The 18,402-nt window shown below is 55.0% G+C and overlaps 1 protein-coding gene across 5 annotated transcripts in view; it reads right to left on the bottom strand.

Moving 5' to 3' along the window:
- The window catches only part of NFASC (neurofascin), a 188,525-nt gene that overhangs the window by 18,415 nt on the left and 151,708 nt on the right, over window positions 1-18,402 (bottom strand). For 4 of the 5 annotated variants that reach the window (XM_032652104.1, XM_032652073.1, XM_032652083.1 and 1 more), the window contains 2 exons: window positions 14,955-15,077; window positions 13,675-13,848 (listed from right to left, as the gene is read on the bottom strand). In XM_032652104.1, coding sequence (XP_032507995.1) covers window positions 13,675-13,848; window positions 14,955-15,077 — 297 coding nt within the window. Of the gene's footprint in view, window positions 1-672; window positions 826-2,005; window positions 2,123-5,623; window positions 5,846-11,238; window positions 11,254-13,674; window positions 13,849-14,954; window positions 15,078-16,251; window positions 16,457-18,073; window positions 18,190-18,402 lie in introns of all 5 variants that reach the window. The other variant, XM_032652123.1, reaches the window with a different exon arrangement.

An 18,402-nucleotide genomic window follows, 5' to 3' on the forward strand; every position in this document is an offset into this window, starting at 1 on the left:
GCTTCTCTATCCACAGCCCTGATAGATCCAGAGCTCTTTCAGGATTAGAAAGCTTCTTCCCCTCCCCAGTACGACCAAAGGTCAACTACATTTAAGCCACGACAAACTTGGGGCAAAATTAAACCAAAACAACTTGTGTAACACACTTTCGAATTTTTAAACAACAGGTGACAGTGGCAAGGCAGTGACATACATGCTGATCCTTGGCTTGGTTCCTGGGAGGATTTGGGGGTCAAGACCCTTGGATGGCCTATCCCCTAACCCCACGTGCGAGAAGCAAGCCCCTGTGCCTCCGGGACACACTGCCCCCAGACCCACACACGGGGACCATGTCTGCATATACACCAAGCCCTGGTGGCTCAAGCACAGTGGAGGCCTGGTGGTCTCCCCTGCCCTCATTCTACAACGCCTCCGTTACCCCCTGACATCCCACTCATCCCCACAGGGTCAGAAGCATGGTTTCCTATCTACTGGCATGCACTTTTGGCTCGTCTTGTCTTCCGGGGAGCTGCAGACTGACACATAAGAAGAGCCGAGCCACGTCATGCAAGGTGAGGAAATGGGAGGATGAGTCTTCTTTCCGAGGAGAAGAGACAAGCAGGAAGCCGACAATGAGAACAACATGCCCCATGCTTGTAGGGGACGGCCAGGTCAGGCCAGATCCCCTCTCACCTGTACTGGTCATAAAGGTGATGACGGTACTGCTGATGCCCTCGTGGTCCCGGGAATAAACTCGCAACGTGTATGTCATACCGGGATAGAGGTCTGTCAGCTGTATGGGCTGGGCCTGGGCCTTAACAGGGACAGTTTTTTTCGTATGGTTGCCTGGGGAACAGAAACCTCAGTCAGCCCAAGGCTGGGCATGATGAGCCGGAGAGGCAGTGCTTAGGCTCCTGGGCACCTGTCAAGGGTAGAAGCATGGAGGGTGGGGGAAGGGGCCAGGCTGTCGTGCAGACCTGGAGGTCACCGGGCAGCTCCACCAGCTTTCTCACATGCTGACTCTCCTACACAATGGCCCTGCAGCCTAGGACACTGTTCCCTCTCCTAAGGTTTTCTGTCCTCACCCCAGTCTTAAGCACTTAGCACATCATGACCTGCTTCCTTAAGCTCTCAGGGTGTCAGCCAGCGCTCCGTTACCCTGGAGAGGGTCAGAGAGCCAGTCAGCATCCCTCACGGTAACCGGAGGTGAGACGGCCTCTGCTTCTCAGCTCTCACTCCTGGTTTCCCCTCTCATTTCTCGCTGCGTGGTGAATTCACACATCAAGAGAAGCGAGTGCCTGGGTGTCTGAAAAAGTACGGACCAAACTAGGAATTCTGTATTCTGTGGATGTGAAGCTCTCTCCAACCGCAGAGAACTAAGAGTTGGCTTTGTTCTCCCTCAAAGAGCTTTGGGTGGATTCCCAGCACAAGCCAAATAGGCCAGCATGGTGGGTCTGAGCCCTCAGAAACAGGGGCCTTCACTCAGAGAAGGCAGATAGCCTGACCACACTTTACAGCCTCACAAATCTCAACGCTTGCTCCCCAGGTCCAGTAAAGAATGAACAGCTCAGCTCAAGCCACCAGCTGAGTCGAGTGACCCTGGACAGTGTCTCTGACCTGTGAGCAGCTGGTGTCCCTCTGTGAGCAAAGCACAGTTGAACCCCAAGTCTGGACTGGCCCAGCCTGTCTAGGGGAGACAGCTGAGAATCTGGATCCTGAATTAAGGAGATCCAAGCAAAGGTGAGATCTGGCTCATCGGAGGGCCACCAGAACCGTCATCCTGGGCAGGAAATGGACGAAGGGCCCCTCACCCAGGCCGCCCCCACCGCAAGGCACCCCTGGACCTTCACTAACGGCCGCAGAAACCCCTTCCTCCTCCTCGAGTCTGCTCTTCCTACCTCGCTGCCACCTGAGCACACGTCGACTTCATTAAGCCACAACGAAGCGGCTGGAAGGCCTCCCTGAGCCTGGGGGAGCGCATGGGATCTTTTTAATGGCATCTCCGCCACGCGCACAGAATGCTTACTGTCGATGTACTCAACCACAAAGTCAGTTCCGGGCCCGAAATTGTGCTTCCAGGTGATGTTGGCCCATTTACTGTTGGGGAGCACTGTGACATTCCAGATGGATCGCTCGTCGGGGGCTGGCAGGGGGGTTAGAAGAGGAGTTAGTGGTGAGGAGGGAGGCAGCGCTGCGGACACCACACACACACCACACACACGCACGCGCGGGCAGCTAGGAAAGGGTAGAGTAGGAAGTGGCTGTGCACAGGGCCCGACAGAGCTCCAAGCTGCAGCCTTGGTAGCCAGGCTAGGTATGAGCAAGTCCAGTCAGGAGGACCCGTATGTGAGGGAGAGCCAGAAACTATGTGTCCACGTAGGTGGGAGTAGGAATGAAAGAGTGGGTTTGATCCAGGCCGTTGGAGGCTCTAACCTGGGTTTATTCCCTTTTTAGGTCCCTTGTCGTGGATGTGAACAGGGCAGCCAAAGGGGCCAGTGAAAAGCCCCATTAGCTAGGATGCAGACGGGGCGGGAGAGGTGTGCCAGCCTCCTTCCCCTCAACCATAGACATTCTACAGGAAGGAGAGAGGGTATCTTGAAAAGCCACTCGAGAGTCATGTTGAGATTTGCAGAAAGGACAGGACCAAACAGGGGAAAGCCTTAATGGGATCCTGAAACTGGAGGTGGAGAACGGCAACCTACAAGGGTGACTCTGGTCTGAGGAGCCCCTGGGGTCATTCTTGGTCAACAAGATGCTGAATTCTTGAAAAATGGCCTCAGATTCTCTAAGGGGACTTGGGGCCTAAAACCCCAGGGCCCCAAGCAGAGACAGTACGAATCCTTCCTCTCCCTTTCATGGGCTAGAGGGGACCAGAGAAGATAACTCCTTCTTGACACCCAACGTTCAGTGGTCCAGACACCAGAAGACTCCTGCTCTGTTGCCTTCTCAGCACTGTATCTTCGAGGCCTGATCTCTACGTAACACAGAAGACATTAATTATCTAGTTCCTATGAGCTGGGAGCTACTTTATCAAAGCCATCACCCTGTCTGAAACTACAGCCTGTGGACAGGAGAATGGCACTGATCTTCAAACGTAATCATTTTTCAAGCATCCCAGCGGTCTGATTACCCCATTTCCCAGCAAAGATTTAATAGTGGAATACTAGCATGAAGCCTTATATTTCAAAGACTTTACAAGTGTGTCTCCTCTATAGTTTATTAGCATGCAAGGGGGCACTGTCACCGACTCACCTGTCAAAAATAAATGAATAGAGTACCTTGGTGATGCATTTATTCATTATCTATTTGACATGTGGCTGAGTCTGCAGGGCTGGGGGAGGTGATAAAAGATCTCCTGGTCTCCACTTCAAAGAAGCACCTTCTCTACTACAACCTTGTCAGTTGTCAGTCGCCCCAGGTGAATATGATTCATTTTAGAAAGAGATTCCATTGATGGCACGAGGCATTCTCCGTGGGGAGGGCAGAAGGCAGCCTTCTTTACTGATCTGCCAAAGGTTTCCGCTGTATCGGCTGCTTTAACTCAGCCCAAATCCCAGCTCCTTAGAATCTCATGGCTCTTTCTAGTGGGAATGAATTATGATCAGTTATGATTTGGGAACTTGAGATTTTTCCTCCTCAGCCCTGAGCCCAAAGAATTTGGGTTTAGACAGTCTGACCAGCAATACAACCCTGGCCTAAATCTGACCGTCTTAAAGGTAATGGAAATTGGGGCATTATTAGATACGGTCAAGCAATGGGAAACCAAAATGATTTAGAGGTGGGAGCTGGAAGAAGGCACTGGCATCTAGAGAGACCAAGATGACGATCACTAAAGAACAGAAAAGCTCAAAGAAAGGCGCCGAGAAGGAAAGCTATCAATTACTATAAAAACAAGAGGAAGAAGTGAGGGGAAACAGGGACTGTCCTGTCAGCTCCTGGGATGTGAGACTTAAGGCGTATCCCTTGAAATCTGAAAAAGACAAGTTAAGGACAAAGAAAAAGTCCCATTTCACCACCCAGAAGAGTCAACTTAGGAAACATTTTGTCCTAAGTTGTAAGACACGATAAAGATGAACTTTCATTTTGAAAATCCTGGACAACAGAGCCACTCTGCTGCGTTGAGGGAGATGAGAATGTTGAGGGGAGCCCCTGAGCTCTAAGGATAAGGTCAGAGTGTGGCCGGGCCCCCGCAGCATCTCAGGCTCAGTTAGCAGTTGGGATGTGAGAGTCCATAGGCTACTCCTCTGTGACAGCAAGGCCAATCCTTCCAGAACGGGCAAGACCCACTCCCTGTCTTCATTCTTGGTACATCTCCTCTGTGAACTCGGAGCATTAAAGTGCGGCACGGAGGCCCACCTGAATGCAAAAGAAGCCTCACCGTGGACCCAAAGAACACCCGTCACCAAACTGCAAATGGCAGCTTCTCACAGCCTAGCAGGTTTCTCTCAGCCAACTCTTCCCTACAGAGCACGCTGTTTAAATTCTCGTTATTGCAGCTTTAAGGCAAATCAGTGTTTTCAAGGTCTGAGGAGCATAATGTCAGCTACGTGTCACGTGTCTCCCCTTACGGCTCACACAACTCCACGTAATTGGATTGAAGAAGATACTCACACATGCATTAAGCTTCTATCCTCATCCAAGTGCTGAGAGAAGAGGGGTGGGATGGGTGACAGCGAGGCCTCGGAAGGCGAAGGGGCTTGCCCAGGAAACAGAGGGGGCCTACAGCTCTACTGCTGCTGGAAGAGGGTTCCGGGTGCTTCCTGCCAGCCCTGCCGGCTGCATCGTGCTTTACAGCTGGCCTGTGGCTCCACAAGCTGGAGGCCCTCCCCTCCGTGGTAATAAGAGTGTTTGATGTCAGTTCTTAGAAGTACTGCTGGATTCCCGAGGGGGTCTCCTCGTGCTGGAAGAACAGAGCTTCCTGGCCTGGATGCATGATGCGGGAACAACACACTCTCTGGGCTCGGCGGGCCAGCCCTGGGATCGACTCTTACCACGGGCCCCTAGAAAGGCTGCGATTTTCCCTCCGTGTGTATATCTGGGGGTGTGGGGAATATGAGTGGGGAGAGCCACAGAGCACTCTCTGGCATTACAGGACTCCTCGGTAATGTCATTTCCTGCAAGCTCTGACTAGAAAAGTCTATAAGTGCGCCTTTCGGGGAGAGGTGCAAGGGAGGCGCACGGTTCTGGGGACAGAACCTGGCATGGCTGGCCACTCCCCACTCCTCAGCCCTCTGCTGCAAGGCTGGGGCATCATGGCGGAGACAGGAAGCCTTCTCAGGCTGGTTGCGGTGTCAGGCCCTTTCCTTCCCCACTCTCCGCATTCTGGAGTGCTCAGCCCTAAGCTGATCCCTCAGCATGTGGTTGGAGGCAGCCCTACAGTCTGGGGCCCGGGGGCCTCTGTTAAAGAACAGGGATCCGAGGTTAGGACAGGGGCTCTGAGCAGTGGAGGCCACCACAGGGGCGGGTGCTCTGTGCCTCTAGGCCACCAGACAGAGAATCTAGTCTCTTGTGCTTTCAAAGCAGAAACAAAGGGAGGTGTTGACCAGCACCATCTCAGCCCCGCCCCCCCCCCCCCCCCCCCCCCCGCCCCCATTCTGAGGAAGCCTGTGGTTGGAGGGACAGGAGCACGGATGACGGGCAGTACCGGATTCTTGAATCTCAGTCCTGGTGGTGGTGGGAGGACTCTCCATGGTGGTGGCGGCGGCAGTGGTTGTAGTAGTTGTGGCGACGGTGGTGGTGGCGACGGTGGAGGGTGCGACAGTTGGGATGGTGGGGACTGTTGTGGCTTCGGTGGTGGCAGCAGTGGCATCAGTACTGCCCACCGTGCCCGTCACACCCACCGTGGTCGGGGGCGACGTGGGAGGAGCTAAGGGGGAAATGTAAAACAGCCAAGTCTGGTCGGTGTGGCCGTCCCCAGCCTGGACACACGGCCCCACGTGCAAGGCAGGCAGCCCGCAGAAGAGATGGAGCTTAGGGACCAGAAGCCTCCCCGAGCAGGATGGACTGGGTCAGACGGGTCGCCATGAAAGAGAACAGGACCATGGCAAGGAAAGAGAATGAAGCCTGTGTGTTTCATTTTCTTCTCATGGTCTGTGTGGCTCAAAGCACCAGCATGCACACAGCCAAGGGCGGTGATGAAGACGGGACACACACCAAATCACTCAGACCCCAGGGATGACATGGAGTCCCAGGTCAAGCACCACCCAGCACAGGCCAAGCAGCACCACTTGGGTCCAGGCCCGGAGCCCCGGCCTCGGAGGCGGGCAGGTTGCGGGGTCCTGCCCTGCAGGAGCACCGGGAAGCCTGCCATTCCCACCCATTCACGCCAAAATCACCCCCTCTCCTGCCTGCTTGAGTTCTACCGCCACCCGAACCCAGTGACAGAGAGAGAGAACGATCCCCACTCTGTGGGCAAGACTTGCACCTTGGTTCGTCTTTCCTACCTCCACCGCCAGCCCCTCCCCAGGCTCTCAGCTCTTGTTCATTCCCTGGCCTCTCCTCCCTTCTTCTCTGTCCAGCGACGGTCCCAGATTACCCCAATCCACCCTGACTTGTAGTAACTGCCTTTCTCTCTAGGGCATCTGGGGTCTGGGCACCGGAAGCCCTTTCCCTTTGATTAGAATGTGGGAAAAGGGCACTGACGGACTCACAGTGTGGCCTGCGCTCAAGGAGCACCACCTTCCTGGCCCACAGTAGATGTAGAAATCCCCAAAAGAGCATAAATCTTCAGAGAAGTTCAAATCTGCACTACCTCTTACTTCCTCATCTCCCATCCAAAGCTACCCTTTGCCGTCGGTCAGCCCTAAGGGGCTAAGTCTATCATGACAACGTTTCCATAGACCGTCTTTCCTTCTACAGAAGGGTTGGGACACTAACAAAGGGCTGGCCTATTACTCTTTAGTTCCAGGATTGCTAAAGCTTAGGGTATGAGAAGAATGATGGGCAAATCAGAGAGAGACAGAGCTGCCTCTCCTCCTTGCCCACCATCTCCTGTGATCTGACCACAGTCTACTTTCTAGTGTCACTGCTGACGGGGCAGAAGGCAGTGATGTTAAGACAGAAGTAGGTAACTCTAAGTTTCAAGGAAGAGTGATCTCCTACCTTATCTCAAATCTGCAGAAGATCAGGAAATACTATCCCCTCTCTCCAGAAGGGAGCCAGGGCAGCGAGGGAACCAGAGAGAAAATTGCCAGAAAGCCTTTCTCAAGAAAGAATCAAGAGATCCTAAGTCTTCTCAACAAGAGCCTGACCAACAAAAGCCCTTTCATTCCCCCCGGGGACTCCAATATTACAAGTCCTCCATAGAGAAGGAGGGACTGTTCCCGGGATCCCAGTCGCTTCCCTATTTGTAAGATCAGAGGCATTACTGGGCCTGAGGGTGCTGACCACAGAAGTCACACTGGGTAGCTGACTATGCCCCATGCATTCCAGAGATTCCTGGGCAAGGTGAAGGCAGACTGCGCTATATTCCCCAAACCCCAGTCAACTCGCAGACATCAGGAAGGGGTGGGGGAAGGGGAACGTGCGGTGGGAAAAACTCTCCCTCTCACAGTCAGTATTCAAGGATGTATTTCAGTCCAAGGTGGCCCCAGGCCTGGAATGCAAGCTCAGTGCTGTAAGAGCTCAGCCTGCGGGAATTCGCCTATCCCACCCACCAAGACACACACAGACACACACACACACACACACAAGGGCCTGAGAGATCACAAGGCAAAGGTGAGCTCCCTCTCAGGCCTGATGCCTGGCAGCTCCCGTGTCCACGGAACACACATGGGCTTTTCCTGCTGTTCTGAGCTGCCGGAAGGAACCCTGAGAAGCTATTTCGTCCATCTGGATAGGACTGCTCTGCTCTGGTTCCTTACCAATAGTGTATTTTCTAATAATTTCTGGCAACTGCAATGTTCACAAGGTCCCCCTTTGCTATGACTATTTAAGGGGCGTCATCCAAAAACTGAAAATGCCTTTCAAGTTAAATCATCCCACCCTGTGCAGTGCAGAGACGTGGGCTCCCCTTCTTATGTGCACAGCGGTGCTGCATTTCCCAGCCCCCGGAAGCTATTCACACTCTCACGTGGGCCCTGGTCCTCGTACAAGCAGGTACACACACTCATGCTCACACAGGGCCTGCAGCCAGGCCCACACGCTTCCCCGGGCGCTCCAGCCAGCAGCCCTAGAAACAGAGATGCTGAGAGAGGCTAGGCGAGAGCGAGTTTCTTCCTGGGCCCTGCTGGGCAGAGACAAGAATGAGCAATGACTGAGGATGCTTCCACACTCTCCTCCCCTCCCTCTGCCAAGTGTGACAGGAGGAAGGGTTTTCTTTGATGATGGCTACCTAGATGCTTATCCTCCAGCTCAGCAGCAACAATCAGGTATTAGCGAGAGGGGACCAGAAGGGGGTGGGAGGAAAGGAGGCACTTCCCAGGCGTCCCCCCAGAGGGTCCCCGGCACTGGAGGCACAGTGGAGAAGACACCTTCTGGGCTGGCTGAGGTCCCAGCTGGTAAATCAGCATCCTCTCTGGCCTAGTCATTAGCTGTGTCTATTGTCCCAGGGTTGGACAGGGCCAGAGAGACTGGGAGGTCAGAGGTAAGAAGGCAAGGCTCTGAGGGAAGGGACAGAAGGGTCAGGTGAGTGAGTTGTTATAGGTGGGAGGGGAGGGCAGGATTTCCATGGGAAACTGTCCAGCGCTCAGGTCTAAGGGGATTCAGATGATTTCAACCCCTGGGGCGGGGTGGGGGTAGCAGATAAACGGGGAATAAGGACCAGAAGCGGGGCTTACAGTCAGAGTGGCCCACAGGCTGGACAGACTCGTTGCTGGGCTAGGGTGTCATCTTCAGCCACAGCAGGAACTATGGGCTGGAGAACCACCCTGGTCACTGCCCAGTGGAGACCACCAGCCCGGAGACCGAGAGTAACGGGGAGCCACAGTGGGCCTGGAGCTGGAAGCACAGGACCCCTACCTGAAGGCAGTGTCAACCTAATGGCTTACCTAATGCACACTGGAAGGCACCCCAGCTATGGCCAAGGGTTTTCCACCAGAGTTTTGGGCGACACCACGCAGGAGATGGAGAAAATTAAGACAACATGTCTCTTATTAATTTTTCGTTGCCCAGAACCTGCCCTGGAGCTGCCCACCAAACACTGGCAGATCTGAGCCGAGTCAAAGACAAGGACAGCAGTTTCCAGACATTCCAAGGTGGAGGGTTCAGTCCAAACATGTCCACCTGGTGCACGGACTACCCTGGCCAAATCACAGATGGCCAGGACAGATGGGCAGCAACCCTAAGAGACTGCAGATGGGGTGCATGAGAGGGATTATCTTTACCGGGTGAGATAGGAACAGATCAGTCCGGGGGGGAGAATGCCCACGTTTGGCGAAGATGAGAGGGAAGGGAGCAGCGGGCTGGACTCCAGGCCCGCGTCACCCGTAGAGAACCTGAGCGCCATCACCTCGCACCCGCAGACTGTGCAGGAGGTTCTTCTGCATCTGAGGCCGGGAACGGCTGATGTTCCCGGCACAGCTCATTTACCAAGACGTGCGTTGTGCCTCTACCACCACGTCACACGGAAGCTGGAGCCTAGGAAACACATCTGACCGATGGACAGAGGCCCTGGCAGCCTCTGCACACCAGGGTGAGCTTGGATCTTTCCTAAACGAGAAGTAGGAAGTGGGGTGTTTGGAATTACATGCACCCCCCTCACACCTGCCACACATGAGAGGGGCAGCAGACTGGCACGGATGCCCACTGAGCAAAGCGTACTCCCCGCGACCGGATCCACTTGCTTTGGGTCCTGGGTACCAGAATGGGGAAGGTGGACTGCAAGCCGCTTGACCAAAGAGCGTCTAGGTGATTCACGTGGTACCCTCCCTGCATCTCCCCTTCCATCTCCACTAAGTCGCTTCGGCTGCCCTGAGCACCTGCTATAATAGTCCCAGGGGAAATCCTTATGCAAACTTGAATCAGAAAGTTAGGGCCACTCCCAGACTGCAAGGATGGCTTTCTTCCGGTCTCCAGGCCCAGGACACCTCTCTGCCTCACATCCCAGCAGAGGTGGGGAGGCACTGGCCCCTGCAGGCCTGGGTTATTTGGGGGCGGGGGAGATGGAGAGGACGGGGGGTGGGAAGGATGATGGCAGCACACCACCCAGACCTGACTGGTGGAGCAAACGCAAACAAAGGAAGCAGGGTGCGCAACAGAAACAGAATCAACCTAAAATAGCGGGGCAGGGGCGGTTAATGAGTGAAGGTGGAGGGGAACCAAACTGGGTAAGGCGGCGTCCCCTGCCTAAGCCAACCCTCCAGTTCCTCACCTGGCTCTCGGCTCTCCCTGCTGCCTAGAGCCTGAGGAGGCTCTGGCAAACCCTTGCCCTATAGCCTTGGTTCTGCCTCAAAGGAAGGCAGCGGAAGGCACCCTGAGGCCCCTGCCTAGCTCCTCCAGCTTGAGGACCGGCCTTCGGTGGTGATGTTCCTCAAACCCACAACATGAGGACTTGAGACAAGGACCTTGGCTAGCAGGTCATCTCCTGCTCCAGACTTGCCTGCCCAACTCCTCACTGTGCGTCCACCTCCCAGACCCCAAGAGTGGAGACTGTTCTTAACACCCAAGACTCTGAGAAGCTGGGCTTCTGAGGGGTGAGTGGGCCATCAGTGCATGGTGTCCACTGAGACTCCAGGTCCTGGGGCACCCGGCCCCATCCTGGGACATGCAGACCTGTTCTCACTGACTAGAAGCCATGGTGGATGGCAGAGCTGGTGCCAGGCCCCATGCAGCATGCAAGGCCAGCATGCACGGCGTGCTCACCCACAGGCCACCCTTTCAGGGGATGGCAGCCTGACCAGGAGACAGGAGCCAGCTGCCCCCACTCCTTCTAGGGCGCAGCCGGCCACCCAAAGGCTGTGGACCCTTTCTCTGTGCTCTGAGATGTCGAGCCTGGGCAAGGCCCCAGGTGGCTCAGGGGAAGTAATCACTCAGCTTCAGAGAAAGCTGCAGCTCCAGAGAACAGGTCTGCAGCCTGTGCGTGTGGGGCCCCTTCTCAGCCAACCTCCTTCTCTAGCGAAGGGAGGAGGATGTGTTTGATCTCCTCTGGTCCCATCCTCCACACACATCCTCCTGGAGAGTCTGGCTTCCCAACCACTGAAAGGGTGAGTCCGGAGCATGCTTTCACCCCAAGCCTCTCCCTCCTTCTCCGCTCTGGCTGGGCTGGACTCCACCTTGAATTGCCCCATGCCATGCCCATTACCTCCGCTGCTGGTACGGTACCTGCGGTTGGAGCAGCTTCAGAACACAGCGCCCAAGATAGCCAGAGAGGGAGAGGGCGAAAGAACGAGAGGGAAGAGAAAACAGCACAGGTGAAACCACAAGACAAGCAATCACAGGACAGAGAAGGTTCTGGCTCTAATCTGACCCAGACGGTGTGGCCAAGTGCTGGTCACGGCCCTGAGGATGCCACCTGGTGTTCGGGGATCATGTTAAACTCCACTGGGGTCTGGCACGTTCCTACGGAAAACTTTCCTGGGTCTTGGAAACCTTTCTAATATACTCGCTTCTGGCTCTACTCAAGGACATCTAAGAGGTGGCAGCAGAAACAGTCTACCTCGAGTGCTATGTTCCCAGGTCTTTCTCAAAGGGTGTGTCCTTTCCTAGCTGGGCTGGGGTGAAGGAGTCTGGGTAACCCTCAGTGACGCCAGGAATTGAAGGCATAAAGTACAGGTGGTTTAGGAGGACATCAACGCCTGTCAACAGGATGGTTCCTTCATCCCCAGGGGCAGGCGTTGAATAGTGCTCGGGTGGGGGGGTGGGTGAGAGGGAGCACATTTGGCTGAACGCTCCCCACACCAGCTCAGCCTCTGAAGGCTGGGGCATGTGATGGACTGGAGCCCGGAGCCACTGTCCTGCTGCCCCTTGTATTGTATGAAGTAAGAAACTCAACTGGGGACTGAGAGCCCTAAAAGGAATTCCTGAATTTGCCGCAAACCCCTAGGTTGAGAAGAGAGTCTCTCTTTGTTCTCCTGTCCCCTGGAGCTGAAGATCCTTCCCTGGGGTGGTCACTGGGGCCAGGCAACGGGGCTTTGTTTATCTGATGTTCTGTAATGGGGGGGGGGAGATGGGGAGGGAGAAGAGGCTCTCTTTATGTATCTCCTTATAGAATTAAGTAATCAAGAAAGTGCATCATTCCTGGCCTGGCCTTTGGTAATAGGCATATATTAACCACTTACCCAAAGTCCCCCAGCCCTAATAAATTGCCCAAGTCCCCAGGAGACTGGAAGGGTACACTAGGAGGGGAGCTTCTTGTGTAGCTCACTCCTGGTTTACGAGAGCAGAGAGGTAGAGACAAAGCACTGTCAGCCTTTCTCTACATTCTGCCTGCCCCCTCTCCTCTCTGCTTCAGTGCTGGCCTACTGGCCAGGGAAGTGGGGCCTGGGGAGGGATGCAGGGCTGCTTATGAAGCTGCACCGGGAGCCTGGGGTAAGGCAGCAGAGGCAGCAGGGCCTGGAAGCACGGCTCCTCTCCTGGGTTGGGGGTACCGGTGCTCAGGAGGTCCAATCAGGCCAGGGTCAGGCCACCGGACCTCAGCCTTCTGGGGAAAGCACTAGACAGGATAACCTGTTGTCAGCCTCAAGGATTCCTAATCACATCACCCCTTCTTTGAAGTCTTCCCTTGTAGAATCAACCCCCCTCCCCTGCACAGCCACTGCACTCCTGCCATCTAGACATACACAGCTCATGGTGAATTACAATTAGATATTCCTGTGGATGTCCCTCCTTCTAGACTGTGTGAGCTTATTAGCTTTACATCCCTTGTTTTGGGTACAGCGTCTGGCACCTCATGTTGTGGGTGCTCAAGAAATGGCCTTTGAAGAGACCATGGTACCTCTGGAGAGGCAGAGCCTCCACCCGCTGTCATAGGGGATCTGCCAATATCGAGGCTTCTAGTGGCTCGTCTGCCCAAGAGGTTCCCGGAAGCCAGCACGTGTGCAGATGGGCCTGGAGCCCCCTCTAGTGGACTTCTCAGGCAGGCGCAGCTCTGGGGCGGGGTGCGACGCTGCTAGATGCCAGAACCCAGGAGAGGAGCTCACGTACTCTCTGTGGAGCTGGTTTGGCAAATGGCTGTTTCCAAACCCCCTTTCCTCTCCTCAGCCTGACAACTCCCTCAATGCAGGCGGCAAGGAGGGACTACACCTCCTGCTCTACTCGTGATCCCGGCAATTAGCTTCAGTCACAGCTGTCCCCCTCTCTTCTCGGCGCCACGCATCCTCGACAGAAGAAGGGGCACCCCCAGATCCCTCACGGGGCGGTCTCCATTGTACTGCTGCCTCCCTCACTAGGCGAGCATCTTCACTGCTCTTTGGAGTTCGTGAGCACATTTACTTCCAGTATGCTTTCTCTCATCCCCTCAACTCAGCTACGCTTCACACTCTCTTCCCTATTCCCCCACCAGAAGGAAAGATCACAGGTGTTAAGTAGCTGAGTAAGTTAAGGCCGAGTTGGGATCCAGGTCTGACTGCATCAGTAAGAAGATGTGTTTTCCAGATACATCGCCGGTACCTACCTCTCAGCACACAGGGTGGCTCCCTCCGAGGGGCCTGCAGCCTCTCCATCCCAGGAGGCCGGGGAGGCCAGAGGCCGAGTGAGTGTTTCTCTAGGCATCTGAATTCCCCGGGACCATTCGCCCCGAGGCTGCCGCAGTGCACCTACCTTCATTCGGGGGTGCTGGTGACTCCTCTGTGACTGCTTCCCCAGAGCCCACCTGCGTCCTGGCACTGAGGGAAAAGCGGTAGCGCGACACGGGGTCTGCTCTTTGCATCGTGAACTTGGTCTGATTGGGAGAGAAGTTTTCCACTATCTGCTTTCCTACTTTGGTTCCATTAACTGGGGAGAGACAGGTAAGCGGAGTTGAACTTTAGCAACATTGACCATGATGGGTTATATGATCTGCAGCTGGAAGGACGAAGCCTTCCCGACTCTGCTGGGAAGGGAACCCGTGGAACCTGCCCGTGATCTTAAGGACTCAGGGGAGGGAGGTGATTCAAAGGCCGAGGGCTGCGCAAGAACTCCTTTCCGGCTCTTTGATGGCGCACCAGGGTAACGCTTTTTCACTGATCTCGTTATCGCCAGCTCAGTGCAAAGTTATGCGGCTGATTCGGAAAGATTCAATTTTTAATCCTCAAGCCTTTTCAACAAGAACAGAACTTGAAGTTCCTTTTTTCCTTTCAAACAGAACTAGGGCAAAACCACTAGAGCTTTTCATTGTTAATGCCTCCTTTGTAAAAGGCCTCCTTTGTCAAATACCTCGAAGGGGGAAGGTCAGGTCCAGAGATGGACTCAGGACCACGCACACAGTTGGCTATTAACATCCTCAACAGCACAGCACCTGTCCTTTGAGCTTCACATTGAGGCACATCGTCACCCACTTTAGGAGACCTGAAGCTTTTCAAATGAATGACACTCCTGTCCCTGCCTGGTGATGCCGAACTCTTTAGGTGAGGTCGTCCAGACCCAGGCTCCTGACTGAGCCACTCCCAATTCCACGGCAGCTCTACATACAGCTGCCTTACCATAAATGGCATCTTATTAAGGTGTCCCCGAGTGTCAGTGTCGTGTGGATTCCTATGCACGCGCTATCTGTCCCATCGGATGGAAGGTCCACCAGGTAAGGAAACTTCTCTCCTAGACTTGTAGGTGTTAGAGACTCTAAGATTCCTGAGGGCAGGGGTTGAATCCCTCATCAAACCAGAAGTCCCCTTTGTCTCACCGGGCCGACTGGAAGCTCCCTGCAGGAGGAGGTGTGTCAGAAGAGCAGGGATTGGGTCTCACTTGCCTCCCCTAACCCTACAGGAAACTTTTTCCCTGGCCCCTCTATCCCTCCACAGTGACCTCTGTACCCATAGGCTTTCTACCTTGATTCCTTAGGAAAAGTGTTGAGAATGGGGTTTCTGATTCTCAGGTTATCCAAGAGAAAGAAGGGCAGAACGTACAGGCCACGTATTTGAGAGTGTATCCAATCAGGATCCCATTGGGGTGTTCTGGATGATCCCATTCCAGGTTGATTGTCTCCAGGTTGGGCTGCCGGACTCGGAAACGCCTGGGGGCACTGGGTACTTGGGGAAGGAGGAGAGAGTGGGGGAGATGGGGGAGAGAAGAGGGGTGGGCAAGATGAAGAAAACACAAAAAACAAAGCACAAGTATGAAGGCATTGACCTCTGGGCAACCCCCGTGCTGGATCACTGTTAAGCCAGAACCCAGAGAACTACGAGGTGGCCAGCGCCCATCGCCCCGTCCAGGACGGCGTTTCCCCAGATCTGGGACAAGCACGGCTCAGACTCAGTTTACATGGGGAAGAAGTCAGTCAAGTTCTCCTTTAACAACTATCCTGGATTCAACACATGTTAGGCTCTGATTCTGCAAAGAAACCTCCAAGGTGGGCAGCCACTCCCAGGCAGGGAACCAGTCTTAGCCGTTTGGTAATAGAGGCTGCGGTTCCCAGTCCTCAGACAAGGGCTCTCACCGCTGGGTCCAAGCATCAGGCCCCGGCCTCTGGGCTGAGAATGCCGGGTCCAGGGGTGAAGAGAGAGAAACCCATGATGGAACATGTGGATGGTGCCAAGAGCGTGAGCAATGGGGAGAGGCTGGTGATGAGAACCAGACGAGGAGGGAACACAGGAATAAAGAAACAAGACGGGGGAACAGAGGAGAGGACAAAGGAGGAAGAGAAGAAGAATGGGGAAAATAATAGTTAAGAAGGGAGAAAGGAGAAACAGGAGAGGGCAAAGCCACCGCCCAGCTGGTTCAAGAGGGCTGGCGGGAAAAGGAGATGCGCCGGGACCTTGGCAGGTGTCTGCCTCCCAGGACCGGGCCACCCACTGCGGGGCAGTCTCTTGACTACAGTGGTGTAACAAGAGTGAAGGTCCTCGGGTATGGCAAACCAACCAGGTGCCTCTTGGGGTCAAGGTGCCTGAGCTCCCTCAGGAGGTGGTAGGCAGGCAGCCCCGGCTCCCGCAGTGCCCTCGGGAGTCCGTGTGCACATCCCGTCTGGAATCATGTCAGCAGCCAGCACAGTCTCGTCTTGATGTACAATCGCCTGTCAGGGCGGCTGCCTTGGTGACGGTGCTCCATGAGCACGGCCGGAGCTGCTCAGCTCGCAGGTCATCCCTCCTTGAGGTCAGGCAGAGGTCAATTTGTGTGGTCCAGGCCGAGCCACGCTGGAGCCGCTCAGGGCCACCTGGCCGCGCCACCCTCGTCCTGCCCTACCCAGGGAGCTGCGGCCGGACCTACCTCCTTCCGGGGTGGTGAACTCCTTGGTTTCACTGCGAGGCCCGTCGCCTCGCCCATTGACCACAGCCATCTCCAGCTTGTAGTTACTGTAGGGGAAGAGGCGGGACACCACGCCACGGAGGCGGTCGCCGGGGAAGCCGGCTTGCTGCCTCTTCTGAGACACCCACAGGTTCTTCAGCAAGCTGCTCTCCCTCCAGTAGTAGGCCTTCAGGACAGAGGCAGGCCGGTAAGGGTTCGGCCAGGCAGGGCCAGGTTAGTTGTTAGTGGTGGTGCTCGTGGTGACCGGTGTTCCCTTTGCTGGCCACAGGCTCCAAATCCCCAACGACCTCGTCCGGCCCACAGAGGGCTGGGGGTGTCCTGACAGTCCCCATACATTAGCCACTAGTGAGTGGGGACTGATGTCAAACAAAATGAGAGTTTTTGGTTTCAATCATTTTCTGAGCCATGTCGCCTCTCTGGGGAACAGGCAAGTCAGCCCAACTTACAGCTGAGCGGCTCCGTCTTGAGACTTCTTTCCAAGCTGGGAATAGGTTGCTCAGGGAGTCCGTGCCAGAACCACAAATTTGAGCCAAGGGTCCAGGCACGGAAAGCTCTTTTCCGTGCTCAAAGACCGCACCACCTCGAGTTAGATTTAGTATGGTTTAGATTGGCAGCGGGCAGGAGTCGGAAAGCAGCAGGTTACCCCCGGAAGTCTGAATATAAGAAAGGGTTGATTTAATCCATTGAAGTCAAATGGTTCCTTTTAATACTGTTTAAAGACCTTTAGGTGACATGTCCAAGCCAATGGGAGACCGGGCTGTGGGGTGGCAAGAGCTCGGTTGGGATGGGACGGCCTGTGCAAGGCGGTAGTGTCACAGGTACAGTCGAGAGAGTCTGAGACACGGGGTCTGATGAGCAGTGGAGGAGAAGCCCCAGGGCAGCTGTCACACGAGCATCACCCGGGGCCTCCAAGGGCAAGGTAAGGAGGAAGTCCAGACTTAAGAGGGGGACCCAAAGGGAGCTTTAGCCAAAAAAATCTCTAGGCAAGTAGGTTAAGGGTGCAAGTTGGGGAAGAGCTCATTTAAGCATATATATCACCTTGCCTTCCTTCCCCTACCTACCAAATCCATTTCCCGAGAAGACACTGACTCCCTCTGTGTGCCCCCAACTGTCCGTCAGCCAACTCTCGATGACCCCTAAGCCTGTGTTACCCCGGGGCTACAGCCTCCCCAGGAAGTTTTAAAAAGAGCTACTCATCAGGGAGAGCCTTGCATCCCATGGGTTTTCTCTCCCTTCCCTTTCAAAGAGAGAGACATCAGGGATGGAAGAGGTGGCCAGGGGAAGCCAAGGGCCTCGATAATCGGAGTTGGCTGCGACAACAGGGAAGGATTTGTACCCTTCTAGTGGCTCTTCCGGTTAGTTGGGGCTTCATGAAATCAGACTGGGTGAGGCAAGCAGCCCAGCGGGGGCCATTAGGAGAGGGGAGGGGTGTAGCTCAGCGGCGCCTCAACACTGCTTCTGGAGATACACGTGTGTCCACACACATGGATTACAAGCATAATGTGCTACGTATTGTCAGCCCAAACCAACACCCTTCACGTGATTTTCTGCTGAGCAGAATCTCTCAGCATACCCGGTGCGGGACACATCTGGGTGTATGTATATTTTTTTCTGGGTATATTTTTGAACAGCTAACCCTAGACATCATCTTCTTGAACCAACTCTGGATCCAACAGCTATCCCAAAGGACCCCTTCCAAATATCTTACGGCCCGCATCTGCTACCCCCTTGCCCTGGTTAGCGAGCTGGGTGGTTAGACAGGGCTTGGAGCTGGCTTCCTCACTCGGTACTCTCTGAGCTGGCCCTGGACCGTGTCGGAGTAGACGCGGTTCCACTGAAGGCTGATGGCTGTGCTGTTCAGGACTCGGATTTTAACATCAGTGGGTGCAGCCCTGGGATCTGCAATGTGTAGGGACAGAGAGCTGGTTATGCAGGCGGGGCTGGGCCCCCGACTCCGGAGTCCCCTCCGACCTGTCCTCTGCTGGCCTGCACCTCCAGCCCACTCTGGACACTGGGTACTCCCTGAGGGCAGGGGTCATGTCTCCTACACCAGCCTGGACTTGAAAGAGTGTGGGGAGGCTCAGCACAGGTGGAGGGCTCTGCCTACACGTT

This window comes from Phocoena sinus, chromosome 1, assembly GCF_008692025.1.
Source record: "Phocoena sinus isolate mPhoSin1 chromosome 1, mPhoSin1.pri, whole genome shotgun sequence".
NCBI classification, from domain to species: Eukaryota; Metazoa; Chordata; class Mammalia; order Artiodactyla; family Phocoenidae; genus Phocoena; species Phocoena sinus.